General features: G+C 44.0%; 1 protein-coding gene across 1 annotated transcript in view; it reads right to left on the reverse strand.

Moving 5' to 3' along the window:
- The window catches only part of Adcy2 (adenylate cyclase 2), a 337,098-nt gene that overhangs the window by 228,087 nt on the left and 90,711 nt on the right, over positions 1–18,300 (reverse strand). The window contains exon 4 of the mRNA XM_005356692.2: positions 6,084–6,245. Within this exon, the coding sequence (XP_005356749.2) occupies positions 6,084–6,245 (162 nt within the window). The remainder of the gene's footprint in view (positions 1–6,083; positions 6,246–18,300) is intronic.

Consider the following 18,300-nt stretch of genomic DNA (forward strand, 5'->3'; position numbering starts at 1 on the left):
AACACACACACACAACACACATACACCACACACACATACACACACATATACACACACACCACACATACACACACACGCACACACACATACACACACATACACACACAACACACACCACACATACACCACACACACATACACACACATATACACACACACCACACATACACACACACATACACACACACACACCTGACTCATAAAGGCCACAGAACAAACTTAGACATCACTCTAAGACAGACAGGCTGCTAACTGTGAACCTGAAACAGCCAAATATTTTTAGTGTGATTTTACATCCTGAAGCCAGCATTAATGCTGCTTACTTGTTCTTTCTCCCCTGTGCCAAGGTGAGAATTCTCTACAGTCAGATCAGGTGGTGTGAGGGCTGAGTGGGGAGGGTGGGAAGGGAAAGAGGAGCATGGATGCTTTCACATTTGACCTCAAGTTCAGTCATGTGACACACACCTATTTTTCCTTTTCCCCATCCCAATCCCCCTTCCTTCCATACTGAAATGGGTTTCAAACACATAAGCGGCAAACAATATTTTACTAAAACAAAATATGAGTTATACTTAATCCATAGCTTTGTGATATAAAGAATGATTTTTTTAATTGGGGGAAAAATAATAATATTCAGTTTTTCTCTGAAAACGAATAGCAGGACAGGGATCCAAATTCTTAGCAATTAGTCCCTTCCACACCAGAAACTGGGCAGCTGGTAATCTGCTGTTCTTCCTTTGAGCTTCTCAGATTAGACCCCAAATGCAATTTAATTCCAGACTCCCATATACACTTCCTGATTACACTTCATCTCAGTTACATAACGAACCTACATGGCCGTTGATTACAAACTCACCATAGACTATTCTACATTAGGTACAATGTAGAATATGCTCCACGTGTCTCACCCTTAGATATAATAAATCCGTCACAGCGTCAAAGAATCCTGTACCAATTTCCCTGACATCTGAGTAATCCTGTTAGAAAACCAATAAGCAGTCCTTAGTCCATCTTCTTTCATAAATATGGATTCTTATATAACTGGATTGCTTAAATAAATCTATATTCAAATCCCCCCTTTCCTGGGGGAAAAGGAACGATATACGAAATGAAAATTCAGAACGTGCTGTGAATACCAAGGATCTAGAGATGCAAGACTGACTGGAATTCAGATATAAAATGCAGCCGTGGTGCACAGTGTAGGAATGCCTCAACATTTCTAGAAGGTGGCTAGGCATCACGAAAACAGTGATGAGGACATCTCCAAGTGAGGAAGAGGGGAACTGAGCAAGATACATATTTAAGATGTGAAAGTGTTCACCAGCACAAGCTTCAGGCTAGCCCGAGCCTACTGACCCTGGACCACTGTCCTTGCCTGTGAGGCAGGACTCCAGTCTTCCCTTCTCCTCCCATGGCTGCCTAACTGTCCACACCTCCGGCTCAGGCAGGATGCAGCCAGCACAATGGGGGAGGGATGTGTGTGTCTCATCTTGCCTTCCCAACTACAATTCCTTTACTCTTCCGCTCTACGATGATGCAACTCAAAATTTGGTCATTCTTTGACCCATCTCTTCTGCTCGCTCTTTTGCTTCTCTCCTAGGTAATGCAGTCATAGTGGCAGCCACACATGGATGGATCCTCAGATCCCGGAGAGCAGACAGGATTACAGAGAAGTTGGGCATGATGGGAAGACACCATGATATCTGATATGGGAGCCTAGTTTTACAAGGAGATTAAGAATCATAGAAGTTATTTTTTTGCAGCTGTTGATCAAAAAAACATGCACGTGTGCTTGTAGTGATATTTCATTTGTATTTTAATAAACAAAGCTTGCCTGAAGTTCACGGAGTAAAACAGCTGCACTGATCAGCCTTACAGACCAGGCTTAAAGTGGTGACACACACCTTTAATCCCAGTAGCCACACTAGTTTGCCATAGAAACCAGGTGGTAGTGGTGCACACCTTTAATCCCAGCACTAGAGAGGAATATAAGACAGGAGGAGACAGCCCTCACTCAATCTCATTCTGAGACTCCTGGAGGCAGGATCACCATTTCGGACTGCGGTAAGAGCCAGTGGCTGACTGTCTTACTTTTCTGACCTTCAGGTTGAACCTGGGTTTTTATTCATTGTGCTACATGTGCTGATGAAATATGAGCATCAGTTCCCTGACTGCCAAGCAGGCATCATGCTCCCACTTCTGTGTCTTTCCCACCACGATGGACCATGTGTTCCTAAGGATGCTAAGCCCAAGAAACCCTTTCCTCCTCTAAGTTAATTTCCTCAGGGTATTTTATTACAACAATGGAAAAATCATCTGATACAAGTATGTATAACAACCAATACAGCTGCCAATATATGGGCCCCACACTGTTAGGATGACAGCTGATAGCAAAGACAAACAAAAACCAAAAAACACCCAATGCACAGATGTTACCTCTAAACCTTTTCCACTGCACAGAAGCAGAGGACAGAGGCTGTAGTCTGGTTGGCAGAGTGCTGACTAAGCATGCAGTCAAGGCTGGTTTCATGTGGTGCATACCACCAATCCCAACACTTAGGGAGCAAAGGTAAGGGGATCAGAAATTCAAGGTCACTCTCAGCAATAGAAAGTTCAAGACCAACCTAGACTACATTAAACCCTGCCTTGGTAAATAAAATAAATTAACGAGTAAATAAATGTGTAAAGAAGCAGAGATCCTTACTTTTAGGGGTAGCCAGGGCAAAACAAGTCGAACCTGAAACCTCCTATTCTGTAAGAAAGTTCCAAAAAGAGGAGGATGTAACCAGAAGGCTAAAGTCAGTTTGGTGGGGGTCCCAGAGATGTTCTTGTGACACACAAGGTTTAACACATACAAAGTAAAATAGGAAATACAGCACCAGGTGTATGTAAATAATAAAAGAACTCAAAAGCTGAAAGACAGGCTGTATGCCTAACCTTGAAGTTCCTTTTTACAACGCAAGTATCATCAACAAAGATGCGGGTAGTAATTTCACAGCCGTCAAGGCCAGTGGACTCAGACTAAGTAGAGCTCATCACCCCTTCTACAACTCCAGGGTCTGAGGTCTTGATTCTTAACAAAGATGGAGACCTGAACCTGTTCCCCAGGAGACAGCAAACTCAAGTTAAATGACATCTCACTTTCAGTGGGCCTGTAATCGTCAAGAGCGTGGCTACCACGGGCACCAGAGAGAGAGCAAGGAAGGCTTCGGACGGAAGTGCAGAGGATTAATAGCATATTGCCGTGGAGTAGGCGGGGCAATCCTGTAAGAGTAACCGAGTGGCACGGACGTTCAGACACGGACAGATGCGTTCTGCTTCTATATGAGATAGGAACTGCGGGGAAAACACTGGGATGGTGGGGCATCGTATTGGTTAATGGATCAGTCACTTGCCTCTAAGTACTTTCAGGAGGAAGTAATTCTCTGTATTGAACTGGTGACTTACTGATAAGTCTGTAATTACTTCAAAATAAAAGTTATCACATGCATTGAGGGGCAATACTTCAAATTTCTCCTGTGTTAGAGAGGAGTCTCTATAAATATCCACCATTAACTAAATTTCCTCTATCATGGGAGGAGACTGTTTTGAGACATATGGTGGCTAAATGAATTTCCCAAGAACATTAAACTCTGATGTGCAGCACAGGAGAGGAGTGGTTTGCCCTTCAGTCAGTATTTCACTTAACAGACAAGTAAGACATGATCTCAGCAGAGGCCCCATGCCATAGATACACCTTAATAAAACATTCTTAGGATGGACATAGGCTAGGCAGATTTTCTCCTGGGCAATACTTCTCATAAGCATTGTGAATCAAATACCAGTGGAATTTTTTTTAGGTTTTATTCTCAGCAGTGGTCAAGAGTCATAAAGCTCATTGCTTCATACTTGTTTACATACGAATCACTCTTTTTAATAACAGTTACTACACTGAATCTTTTTTAAACCCATCACTGTATTCTACCCTTTTGGTTCTTGCAATGAAAGAATTATTGATGACATCAGAAGTGGATCACAAATTCTTCTTCTCGTTCCAATGTTATCTTTATATGAAACACTAGAGCATTAAGTAATATTAAAATCATTTATATAGTTCTATAATTATCTTACCTACCTCTGGCTGACAGCCATCATATTTTCCTATTAGTTTTGGGGAAAAAGTTTAAAAAAAAGCATAATAATCTTTTTCTGATTCCTTTCACTAACACAGATAACAATTCATCAAAAACAATTCAATACAATATAAAATGGCCTAGAACACACACATATTTCTTTGTGAAGCATTGACTTTTCCTATTTTTATAATTCTGTTTGATTTTTATGATAGCTAATGAGGACTTACGTCCAGAGAGTAATACTTCATTTCTTCAAAAGGAAGCAGGGAGATAGGTACCATGTGCCGGTATGTATCCAGTGCAGACCCCCACTGCACAGCTGCCACAACCACGAAACACCTAAGGGGCCCACTGCTGGAGGAAGGGCAGCTTTTCCCCAGTTGTGCTCGGAACATAAGTGGGCGGAGCAGATTCTGTACCTGCACTGGCTACTGCACACATCTACCCACACAGGAGGCGGAGCTCCAGGCGCCAGCAGTCAACATGGTACTACTGTTGGTGAAGAAAGGGGGCATCACCCACAAGGTGCAGATGGCACAAGGCAATGCAGAACTGGGGAACCAGCGCCGGGTGGAACCTGCACATGGAAGTTTCTGGAACCCTCTCAGTCCACAGTGGGATCATCTTCCCCTTGAATGGCATGGGAGTTTCACAGAGTTGGGACTTGGGAGAATTGGGAAGCTGAGAGTCAAAGGGCACAAGTAAGAAGAGGAACCAGGTTACCTGTAACACACACCACGCATAGGGATAAGTATGCGACCTGGTCTACTAAATAATCATTGCACAATGCGTTTGCATATCAGCTCAGTGTGCAGCTCGAATGTTTGTGGTCTTTATTTACCAACTAATCACTCTGCAGTGATAAACTTCACCTTCAGTCATTCCTTTGAGTAAATGCTGGCTGGCCTCTGTGTCTCAGAAGGTGCAGACCCAGAACACAGCGTAGTTAGAGAATATTGCCTCTGCTCTCGGTGCAGACAGAGGGTGCTATGATGCCTTGAATTTCCTAATGACCTCAAATGGTCTTGTGTTGAAGGCTGATCCCTAAACAGCTGAGCATAGGTAAAGGGATAAAAAGAGAGCTCTAACTTCATGAAGGGATTAACCCTTGATGGGTTCATGGGTGAAAGGCTGCCAGGGGGTGTGACTTCTCAGAGGAAGCCAGTCACTGAGGGCATGAGGGCATGCCTTTGAAGATGTATTTTGTTCCCAGAACCTTCCTTGCCATCTCTCTGCTTCCTGGCTACCAGGAAGTAAGCCATCTGCTTCCATCACATGAACACCTGGTTTCTCTCACTGCAGAGGTCAGGTTAGCCATATGGAAAACCCCCTCTTCGTAGTCAGCATGCAGCTCCGAGTTAAAAGACTTACTTAGCATTCCATGGCTTTGGTTCAATTTCATCAGAAGCAAAAATTAAAACACCCTTTCTGCTGGCACAGTGCTCACCATCCCTGAAAACTGTATCTATTAGTATATTTTATGCTGCGGACATATCGGTTGTGACTTCCCCCAAACAGGAAAATAAAAGCATATATTTTTCAGGTTAAAAAAAGACACTGTTAGGAATGGCTTCAAATCACTGAATCTCATGTTTATGAATACACATAATAGGAAACCAAATAGCTTTTAAAATGCTTTTAACTAATTAAATAGAATGGCTTCTTGAAATGCCACTTATTAGGAATGCACAAATTGCTGCTACAGCGTTTTAAAGAACTGCTTTTTAATGCTCACGGGTCTTCCAGAAGACTGAGAAACTCAAATGTTTCTTGTACTCTGTAAAGAGACAGGTTGGGGAGATTTATGCTTCTAATCACATGATATTTTGACCCCAACAGTGGAGGAGGACAGGGCTGAGCGGCCCCTTGCAGACCCTGTCAAGGAGCAGACAGACAACAAGGACACCGTGAGGTCACCTGGCGTCTCCCGCGGCTGCTGAGAAGGGCTGTGGAAGGAAGGGCACTCACCTGCCAGGACAGGTGCTCCTTGGCCCCTGGGGTTGCCGACAGGTAGACGCTCAGCACGATGGTGTGAGATGAGGAGGTGAGGAAGCTAGCGATGACGGCATCTCGCATGTTGAAGGGAAGCATGGTGTATACCACGAAGATGATGAAGAGGAAGAAGGACACCTATAGAGGGAAGGAAAACAGGAGTGTCAGAAAATCCCCATGCTCTCACTGTTTAAGCAGGCAGAAAACAAACATTCTCACTTGAGGGACAATGTCACAAACTCACCGAGTACACAGATGAACTCAGTCTAGCCTACTGGGTAAAACACTTGCCATGGAAGCGTGAGGACCCGAGATCAAGTCCCAGGAACCATGCAAACATGGATGGTCACGAACCTCGGGGAAGAGAGACGCACGTGGCTGCAGTATCCTGAGCCATCTGAAGAGGACACAGAAGCCGAGACACTGGACAGACATGGATCGATCACCACAGCTGCCCTGGTGCAAATCTTCTGAGTTCCCAAATGTGACATGAATATCAGGTTCTATTCCCTACACACAGTGCAGCCCCGAGGAGGCCAGTTCTTGCCCATTCTGCGGCACACTTGTAACTTAAGGGTCTTGTGTGCCTCTATGCCACGGTTCCAGGATGGTGTGTTGCCTCCTGTCTGTGTTTTACCATCACAGTTGAGGTGTACACAGAAAACGGGAGGTCTACAGCCTAAAAATCAACACGCATCCCTAAAACTCATCCTTTCATTTTCTTCAGGGCATCCATTCATTCCACAAACATGCAGAAGCTCCTCTGATGGGGCAGAAGCTCCGGGAGAGGGAGGAGAGGTGGCCCTATCATAGTTCTGAGCCATTACAACCGAGTGGATGAGTCTGTCATGCATGCCAGCTATCTTCACGACTGAGAGAAGGGCCACCCTTCCCACCCAGCCCCACTCTGCGGAGACAATGAAATGGCCCCTAAACCGTCTTCTCTGTTTGCTACAAGCTTTGCCACTGTGGAATGACAGCCAAAGAGAAAGCCACCGTGGGTGGGCAAAGTGACCAGAAGTCCTCAGGAAGCCCGAGTTTAGTGTAGGCCATCTGCTTCAAGCCCCCGCTTCCTCCCCTTCAGGCTATATTTATATGGGCTGTCAGGATAAAAAATGTGGGTGAGCAGATTAACATAGCCATACTTTCCCTAGCAAATATTTTTTTTTCCTTTTGCCTCTTCAAAATAAAAGACTATGGAGTTGTTTTCCAGCAAAGCATTAGAAGTCAGCAAGACACACACTCGCTCTGGTTTTCCTGTTCTGTACAAAAACCATGAAATCAAGGCAGAAGCTTGATCTCAGGTAATTTACGTATGGAGATACAGAGTGTGGGAGAGACCCAGGGCTGCTCTTAGGAGCACTCCATGCAGTGAACAATGAGCTGCCCACACAGAAAGGGACTGGTTCTGTCGTGATATCTTCTTGATGACAGAACATGCGCCAAGTGTCAGGGCTCACTAATGACCTTGGCCAGCATCTGCTGAAGGCCAGCCTACCACAGCTGAGTTCCCAAAGCTGAGGCAAGCCATTGCATCAGATCAAGGTCAGGGCTCCAGTGATGGTGCTTCAGGAACCCAGGCAGGGATGCCTGTGTAGCATCCACCAGCACGACTTGGCCCTTGAAAGTCAAGTTCAGGTCTTCTGGAGGAACTGTCTTGACACATTATTAATCTCAGAGGGTCCTCACCCTCTGTTAGGTCTGTTTTCTCACCCAACTTCAAGGAGCACCATATGTACAACTGAAGTGAATCTGGCACATCTAAAGAACATGTGGGTAAAATAACTCCCAGAAACTTCTCTTGCAATCTCTAGAGTTTCCATGTTACCATGGGGACATAAGATTCCTCCAAGCGGTGCTCTTCTCTCTTGTGTGTGACAAGAGACTGAAAATAAAAGCAAGGCCATTGTTCTGAGGACTACTGGAAATACCAGAAACACGGTATCTGCAGCAGTCATGTTCACGCCAGTAAAGCAGTCACAAGCATGCATCCTCACCAAGCCTCTGCAAGACACACACATCTTCCCATACATCCACTTGACCCTTGAACACTGCCACTTTCTAGACCTCAGAGCTTTTCTCGGACTCACTGACCCGCTCCACTTGCAGCCAACTCCCTTCGACTGGTGACGGACCAGTCTCCAATCTCTCCGGCATGCACCACCAAAGCTTATCCTTAGTCACGCTGCCTTCTGGCTGAGGAGTTCCCCATACTCCACTCCTGGTGGCTATTATTCTGCCCTATATCCATGACACCACCTCATGCCTTTCCACTTGGCAAGAATGTAGTTTAGATAACCCACTGGCCATCTGAACAAGGACGGCAGAGTGGATCCTCCATTATTTGTATCCATTTCACATTTCAACTTCCTGCAAACATGTCTGCTCAGTTAGGGGAGGCTCCACGACTATCTAGGAAGCATAAACATAACTAGCGTAGCTTCTCTACACTAGTCGAAAACACACACACACACACACACACACACACACACACACACACACAGTGCATAAATTGCTATGGTCCCGTTTCTCCCTGACAGTCATGGAATAAGACATATATCAGGAAGTGAGGGTAGAAGATCTCAGGTGATCCACGTAACCAGTAGTTATGTGAGCAGTCATTTCATGCCTGTAGTGTGTAGCCCCCAAGCCAATACGCATGGCTCAGCTAACCCCAACTGTACCAAGGCCACGTATCTCTGTCCTGCCTTGTTAATGTGATGTCTACAAAAGTGGATTATTTCTGCATGCATTACTGACCAGTTCGCTTTTTAAAACTTAAGTATTCCTTGTGGCACAAGTCTACAGATGTGAACTTACCACTTTTACTAGTTCAAAGCAGTCTATAGTAATAAGTGCACTGGCATTTATAGGCCACGTTCCCTTAGTGCTGATCTTCCCCAACAAGACAAGTGCCCATGATCTGACTTTAGCATGTGTTCCCTGGTCTACCTTGCTTCAACATTCTATTTTCTTTTGTCCGGATAATACGGCAAGGTCTGTGCTTCTGAGTGTAAAGATCCTTTAAGGCTCTTCCTCCTTGGACGATGTCCTCCTCTGGCTTAGCCAAGGAACTCCGCATGACAAGTCCTTGCCTTCCATGCCCCTGGTCCTCTTCACCAACTTTACTTATCATGCTTACTGTTTTATTTATCTAGTGATGCTGTCCCACAGAGCGAAGGATAATGACCTTGATGAACGAGCAAGGGCTGGATTGACTCAGACCAAGGCTGGCAGAGTCAAGGGTTGTACATGACATAGTAGTTGCTACATAAGTTGCTGTCCTCACCAAAGGTCTACTGTCCATGCTAGTGTGACACAAGCCCACCTGCCCCGGGAGCACCTCTGCAATTCCACTGTCCTCTTCAGTCTAATTGGCGTCACCATTAATTGTAAATATGTTAATTTATGAATTCAAAATTTTTCTATTTGAATCAATTCCATGAAAAAACCCAACTCTCTATTGGACAGACACTGGCCAGATGCTCATGGCAGGCAGCAGCAGATACTAAAGAGGGAGCAGCCCCTGCACACAGGGAATGCAACTCCTACCGAAGTTTTGCCAACCTTCCACTCTCTTCTGTGTTTTACGAACCCACTAATCCACACTGTAGGCAAGAACAGTTGTGGGTGGAATGGGGTTCTCAAGAGAAATGTCATCAAAGAAAGGTTTATATTTCTGTTATGGAAATAAAGCTATAGGAAAAAAAATCCCATTTTGACTTTTTATAACCAGAAAACAGAGTTACTGAAATGATACTTTATTCAAATATCCTCTGAGAAATTAGAAATACTGTAGTATGTTAGTTTCTTGATTTGCTTTTTTTCATGTATTTATTTTATGTATATAAGTGTTTTGTGTACATGTATATATGTGTACCGCATGCATGTCTGGTGCCCTAAGAAGCTAGAAAAGGGTATTGGATCCTATGGTAATATGAATGAGAATGAGCAGCACAGGCTCATAAATTCATACTCTTGGTCCTCAGCTGGTGGAACTATTTGGGAAGGATTAGGAGGTGTGGTCTTGTTGGAGGAGGTGTCTCACTAGGCATAGACTTGGAGGTTTCAAAAGCCGATACCATTCTGAGTTAGTGCTCTCTGACTCCTACTTATGGATTGAGATATGAGGTCTCAGTTGTTGCTCCAATGCCATACCTGATTGCCTGCTGTGATTTCCCTGACCTGATGATTATGGAGTCATCCTCTGAAACAGTAAACCCTGAACAAACCCTTTCTTCCAGAAGTTGCCTTGGTCATGATGTGCTATCATGCTATCACATGCTATCATACTGAAAGGTAACTAAGACAGATTCTCTGGAACTGGAATTACGGATGGCTGTGAGTTACCGTGTAGATGCCAGGCATCAAAGACAGGTCCTCTGCAGAAGCAGTCAGTGCTCTTAACTGCTTAGCTCTCTATCCAGCCTTCAGTTTCCAAATTTTTAAAGAGACAAGTGTTGGGCCCAAACTATAGCAATTATACCATTCTAAGTAAAATGTGAGGGTATAGCATTGTGTCTCATTGTTGCTGGAAATTCTAACTATAAATGAAAAAATAGCAAATTTCCCCCACAGTAAAGGTAGAAATATCCAAACCAAGTTTTATACACACATACACACACACATATGTGTGTATGTGTGTATATATGTATGTATGTATGTATGTGCATATATATATATATATATATACATATATATATATATACGGGAAATAGGGATTAAAAGTGTATGGAGATACTATCTTATATTTCATCGCCATTACCAAAAGACAGAAGGCAGCAAGTATTCTCCAGGATGAAGGAGATGGGAACATGGTATATGGTTGCTGGGATGCTGGGAATGTAAATTAACACAGAAATTATGAAATGTTATAATGACTTCTATTAAGACCAGAGACAGAATAGCTGCATTAGTTAATTTTTATCATGTCTATGATTGAATATTTGACATAAACAGCTTGAGGGAGGAAGGGATTGTATATGTGATGGGCATCAGTGCATTGTGCGGGAGCAGAAGAGTCACACCAGAGCTGCAAGACTGAAGAGTCAGGGGAGAGGGACAGCCAGAGGGCCCAGGCTACCATCCAGTCCCAAAGCATTCCCTTCATGTCTCACTTGCTTCAAGAAAGTCCACTTCCTATTGTTCACCACCTCGCAGTAATGCCACTTCTGAAACTGTCCATAGTTTAATCTATCAATCACCTGAGGTCCTATAAAAAAAATCTGTGGCTCCTATTCTGACAGGATTTAAGGCCTGCCTCCTCAGAGGAAAAACTCATGCATGGTCCTGTATGCCTGACCAAGAAGCCAAAGCTGGAGAAGTCGTAAGCCCTAGGGGAGCACCCGCTTCAGTTAAATGACTGTAATCTCAAACCACCTTTTCAGTATTTATCTTTATACCCCTGGTACACCACAGCCCTCGCTACAGCAGCTACGAAGCAGCTTCTCGCATGGCATGGCTTTGGCACTGCTAGCTCGTTTCTGGTAGGAGTTTAGCTTTTTAGGCTGTGCATGTGAGATCAGGTGCTACTTCCTCTTTTATGCCTGACTAATTTCCCTTCACACAACATTCCCAATGCTCGTCTGTCTTGTCCTAAATGATAGGGCTTTCTTCTATTCGTAAGCTGTTACTCCAACGTATCACATTTTCCTTCTAAGACAGACTCTTCCTCTGTAGCGTAGGGTGTCTGATAACTCACTACATCACACAGGATGACCTTGAGCACTAGACAATTCCTCGGCCTCAGCTTCCTGAGTGCTAGAATTACAGGCATGAGTCACCACAGACAGATATTTTTTAAACTGGCATATTCTTTATCTACTCCATCACTGATGGAAGTTCGAGATGATCTGCCTTCGTTACCGTTCTGAAAAGGGGAGGCTGCTTGCTCTTTGCATGCACACAGCCTGGGAAGGTTGAATTATGGATCATTCTATTTTAATCGTTCAGTAGTCCCCATGCTGTCTCTTGCCACAGTTACATTAATGTATACAAAACTTTCTTTAGAACAGTAGTAATTCAAAACAAAAACGTAAGACATACTGATGACCGAAATAGTAACTCAAAACAAAAACCTAAGACATACTGATGACTGGAGTAGTAGAAGAGGTTCTATTTCCTCCATACTTCCAACCAAAACTCTTCTGAACACCCCTAGGATGTGAAAAGAGTACCTTGAATTATGAATCAACTGCACACATTATCCCCCTTGACAGATACCCCGGGCTTTGAAATGGTAATGATGAGATCATGAATCACAGGGTGGCCTTCATTATCCTCTTTCAAACGCTATGCAGTATTAGAGAGACTTGACGATAGGACCAGATGTAGAACAATGCGATTCCTCTGTGCCTTTTTAATTTGAAACAGGTAGGAGGCAGATCATGCATTTTTAAAAAGCTTAACACAATAGAAGCCTAGGAGAGGCAGCCTGGCTTGGGTCTGGATATCTACCTAAGTGTGTGGTCCCCTGTTTCTCTCCCACCATTCACGGTTTCTACTATGCTACCGTCAGTGATGGGATAACATCCTGGGCTAGAGAAGTGTGCAGCCCCACCTTCACACTCTCCTTTGCTGGATCAAGATTCACTTTAAACCCAATCTGACAATCCAGCGTCCATGAAGGTGCTGTGGTCTGGCGTGTGAACATCCCTCAAAAGACTTGTGTATTTAAAGACTTAATCCAAAGTCTGTGGCATCACTGGAGGCTGCTGGGACTTTCAGTGGTTGGGGCTGAGCTGAAGGAGATTATGTTACTGGACTGTGCCATTGAAAGGAATTTGGGGACCCAAGATCCTTCTCTGTCTCTTTGCTTCTTTGCTACTGCAGGGTGTCCACCTGTCCCACCTCACAGCCCTCTCCAAAATGCACTGCTTCACTACCAGCCAAGGAATACCAGTGATGGATGGAAATCTCTGAAACCAGGAACCGAGAGGAGTCCACTGACACCTTGCATGATACAATGTTTCTGATCTTCGTTTGATTCTAAAAGGGGTTTTAATTGATACAATTCCCAAATAAATCCATATACTGCAAATAGTTTAGTCCTTAGCTTCTACCACTGCCACTTTCTTGTAGGAAGAATAGAAGGAAAGACTGGTCCTCAAAATTTACATGATTAAGATGCTAATTTGTCCTGCAATGATTTCCCCAATTCAGTCTTACCATATATATGTATGCATGTATGTATATTACTTATGTATATAAATAAATAGGTTTATGTCCATATATATGTATACTATATGCATATGTGCACACATATATGACTTGAACTTTTTAAATTTTCCTTTTATATGGTTTTAATTTAAATAGAATTGCATCACTTCCTCCCTTTCTTCCTCCAAGCTCCTCCCATCCCCCCATGCTCAAGCTGATAATCATTATCAATATGATACATATATATATAACTGAGTCCTTTTTTGGTGGTGGCATGTATGTATGTATGCATATGGTTTCAAGGCTGACCACTCTTCACTGCACAGCCAACAAAGGGGCTCATGCCTGGGAAGGACGAATTCTCCTTCCCCCAGGATTCTTAGGACCCATGAACTACCTCAGCGAGAGTCAGGGCTCTAAGACAGTCCCTTCACTTTCCGTAACTCCTTTTCCTACTTCATTCCTTTCATTGTTGTTGGCTTAGCGTGTGTGTGAAAGCGTGTGTACAAGCTTATTTATGTACATGTGTTGGTACATACGTACATGTATGTGAATGCATGTGGTGACCAGAGGTCCATGGCCTGGTTATCTTCCTCCACTTTAGTTTTTGAGTTAGGTCTCTAACGGAGCCTGGAGCATATCAGTGTGGCTAGGTGATCTAGCCAGCAAGCCTCAGGGAACCCTCTCCCCTGTCTCCCTGGTGGAGGTTAAGATGACAGGGGGGGGGGGGTGCTGTCATATCAGGCTTGCTGTTTTGTGCTCATGATGGGGTCTTCATGGTTGCACATCAATTAATTCATGATTGACCTGACTTCCAAGCCCCCCCCCCCATTGTCTCCTTACTCCCGGGTACAAACACGATGAATGTCAGGTCTGCAGAAGCCGCTTTTTGAAGCAGAAATCTGAAGCCTTTCAACAGATAATTAACAAATGACTGTCTTTTGTCTGAAATTAGGCCACCGTGTCCATCCTCTCAGTGAGAGTGTTTAAAATCAGTGCTTCCTCTGGAAAGGGCACATCCTTTCCTCATTCTAAGGTCATTTCCTACAGTAGCTATGCAGACCTTCAAAGACTTCTTTTGAATGTTGGTCTTTGGCCAAAAGACACTGTATGAACACAAGGCCACTTTCCTTGGATTTTCCTGTTTCCTAATGGAAGAGGAAGCAGAATGTCTTTTTCTCCAGCCCTGGCTTCACCCCATCTGAGGATAAACCCTACCTATTGCATTTGGACATGGTCGCGTGACTTTCTCTGATTGGTGGAATTACAGCAGTGAACTGGAGCTTGAGAGGAGTCCATCTGCATTTCCTCCAGCCTTCTTGGCATTTGAGCCTCCCTAAGGGGTGGGTGTGGGTGGGACATGGAGCAAAGCCAGAGTCCAGAAAATACTGTTTATTAGAAAATGCCTACGTCTTACCTTGTCTAGCTGCGTGATTAAGAGAAAAGAATGCTTGTCCTACAGATATTCATTTATTCATTCATTCTACGTGTATGGGTGTCCTGCTTGCACAAATGTCTGTGCATCACACGTGTAAAACGCCCAGCTAGAGGATGACATCTAGGACTAGGGTTATAGATCGTTGTTGGCCATCATGCAGGCATCAAAAACTGAACCCAGGTCCTCCAGAAGAGCAGACAGTGCTCTTAATCATTGAACCATCTCTCTCGCCCCCATTTTAATGTATTTTTATTTTATCTATTATTTTAATGATTTAAATTTTTTCAGCTAGTAGATAACTTTCTATTTTCTGATCTTAAATTTTTGCAGAAATGGCTACACTTCCCCTTCATGCCTCCCGGGTCCTCAGGGTGTATGTACCAAGACAGCACGAGCCAGAGTTTCCCAAGCAGAACCCCACCCTCTAGGATGGCATGTGGTAACCACACAGCAGGTACGCTGTGCCTTAAGTTTACCCATCTCTGTTGTGGCTGTATTAGCTTTCCTCCTATTAATTCTCAGCTATGAATTTTCAAATATTATTATGGACCCAATGTTCAAAGACAACAGAGACAGCCTTTGGTAGCCAACAAAAAAGGCAGCAATGCAGGTTAACCCCTGAAGGCTCAGAAATCGCTGATGTCAGAAGGCTTTGAGGATCTCTACCCTCATCAGTAAACTGAAGAGCACAGTAGCACACTGGTTCTTCTCAGCTAGTCACCTGGGCAACGCTAACTGAAGCCCTTATGCTTGTGTGCCTTTCTCTTCTCATTCTGGTGTCCCCTGTTGTCAGCTGTTTCACCTCACCCCCAGGGAACTGCAGTAAAGGGACATTGCTGTCTCTACGCCTAGGACACAATCATGCACCATCTGCATATAGGAAGGTTTTAAATTTTAAATCGTGGCCTCTGCATGAAAACAGCAAGGAATTGTTTGCACACTTTGTGTGGATGAACTAGCTTTATACTTTCAGGATATGAAATCTTATCTCATTTTCTTTGTTGTTGGACATTCCTCCACTTGTTTAGACAAATGCTGTATCAAGTTCCTGGCACCAGGCTGGCTGAATCTGCGGCTAATTGGTCGTGCCACGTAGCAGTGCGATCTGCTCTATGGATGCTTAGGAATATGTCACTGTTTGAAGAGATTTGACAAAGAGATGATCTCCATCTCATAATAAATACCTGGGCTTTGTGGAAGGAACAGTGTCCTGGGAAATTACTTTGAAATATATCATCTAAGAAGTAAAGAGGAAAAAGTAACTTACTTGTAAAAATAAATAAAAAACGTTATGCAAAAGGCTCTTATTTATATTCACTGTTTTGGTTCTTATGAATATTCATGTCTGTATTCTTTTGAAACACTATATTTACTTAATCTGAAAGGCCAGTGCTTCAGATGAGAAAAAAATCATGCTGGGAAAATGAGTGAATTATTCATCTAAAAACAAATATTGTTCTGGGATTCCAGCTTAAACTATGTATCCAGCATCTCATAAATCAGCGCAGGCCTTAGCATTCCACCGTGGGATCTCTCCAGAGAGGCCCACCAAGCTCAACATTGCCTTGGTTTGCTTCTGCCTTTATGCCAAACAAGGAAAATCTCAGCAGACAGAATGCATCTCCCTGAGCTGTAAGACAGATTATTTTAGCATCGACTGGGTGAAGCTTTCTTGAATGATACAGTTGCTTCCTACACAGCACTAGCTCCGACCAATCAGCGTGAGTGGAGGCGTCCAGACTCTTGTTCTCTCTCCCTAGGGAAACTGGCAGCCTTCGGAGCACTTACAGCACACCAAGGGATCTGGCTATCACCCCACGTACTACCAACAACCCTCATGTTTAGATCAAAGCCCACAATTCACATAGGATGGCAGCTTTTCTACTTTGTATTTCATGCATTCAGTTTGACTTCATGTACCATGTACCATGTCACTTAAAGAAATAAAGTTTAATGATCGGTAGCGTGGAAACACATAACAAATGACATGCTTCCAGAGTTCACACTGATTTAGACTCACTTTCAGAAGCGGAAAACAACACATTTATTTCTGGATAAATAATGCATATTATTAGCTAAATATTAATAAGTGTATATTAATTCCTGTTTGCATAAGCAGTTTGTTCCAGAGAATTATGGGCTAAACAAAAAGAATGATCTCACACTCAAATTTTTGTTAATTTCATTTCTTTGAAAATACGGATATGAAAAAGGGTTCAATAAAGAAATATTTCAACTTTAGATCATATAAAGTTTGGCCTCCTGTTTATTTATTTTATGGCTCATAAGTCACTTCAACTTTGCTAATTAATAAACCAATCTGCTCACTTACGAAGTAGCCATGACACACCGCACACACGTGCACACGCGCACACGTGCACACGCACACACACCCGGGACTCCTTCAAGGATTTGATTTCCACTGGCTGACAAGCACTCTCATAGAAGGAGCTGGTACCCAGCCTTGAGACTGGGCTTCCACAGACGTTGGGCTCTCAGATTAGAGACTGTTACTGAGTCAACAGTACAGTGAGGTCCTGCAGAGACCATTTCTTCCTATGTCTGTGGTCCTTGGCAGGGATTCCATTACTCCTTTGCTCTGCTATTAACAGCTAATCGAAAGAATGTCTGCAGTTGCATCTACGCATCAGGACTAGAGAATGGCTTCTGATTTTCCCCCTCGGCCCTGTCAGTTCACCACAGAAGGCTGTGGTGATTTCTACTGTGTCTACAAATATCTACTGTGGTAAATGATCAGCCACAGCAGAGGATGCCCCAGCCCAGGGATGCTCTATCTAGCCTTCCCGGGCTCACCAGCCCCAGTGGAGGATGCCCTAGCTCAGGGATGCCCTAGCCCAGGGACAGCCTAGCTGAGGGATCTATAATGCAGACTATTGGTACTGTTTAGCGTGAACCTTGAATGTTTAGGTGCCATGAGGATGATGTGGCCCTCTTCTGTGAACCTCCCTATGGTGGTAGTTCTGGGGAAGAAGGGGGGTGGATTTAATCCTGAAAGCAAAAGAAGCCAACTTACCACAGCACTGTGGTTTTTCAGTCTTTCAGCCTCTTAGGATCTTTATTTCTAGCCAAACCAGGCTGAAGGTAAATGAGAGATTAAGATTTCTTCTCTCAAAGAGAGGGAGGAGCAATATGAGCAAAGGGATCAAGACCATGATGGAGATACCCACAGAAGCACCTGACCTGAGCTAGTGTCAGTTCACTGACCCTGAACTGACAGCAGGGGAACTTGCATAGACCCAGACTAGGCCCTCTGAATGTGGGTGACAGTTGTGTGGCTGGGGCAGACTGTGGGGCCTCTGGCAGTGGAACCAGGATTTATTCCTACTGCTTGAACTGGATTTTTAGAGCCCATTCCCTATGGAGGGATACCTTGCTCAGGCTAGATTTAGGAGGGGGGTCTTGATCCTGCCTCAAAGCGCTATGCCCAAATTTGTTGACTCCCCATGGTAAACCTTACCCTCTCTGAGGAGTGGATGGGGGTGGGGTGGTTGGAAGGTTGGGGAGGTGGGAGGAAGGGAAGGAGAGGAAGCTGGGATTGCTATGTAAAATGAGAAAAGATCGTTTTAAAAAATAAAC

Source organism: Microtus ochrogaster, chromosome 19 (assembly GCF_000317375.1).
Source record: "Microtus ochrogaster isolate Prairie Vole_2 chromosome 19, MicOch1.0, whole genome shotgun sequence".
Classification (NCBI taxonomy): domain Eukaryota; kingdom Metazoa; phylum Chordata; class Mammalia; order Rodentia; family Cricetidae; genus Microtus; species Microtus ochrogaster.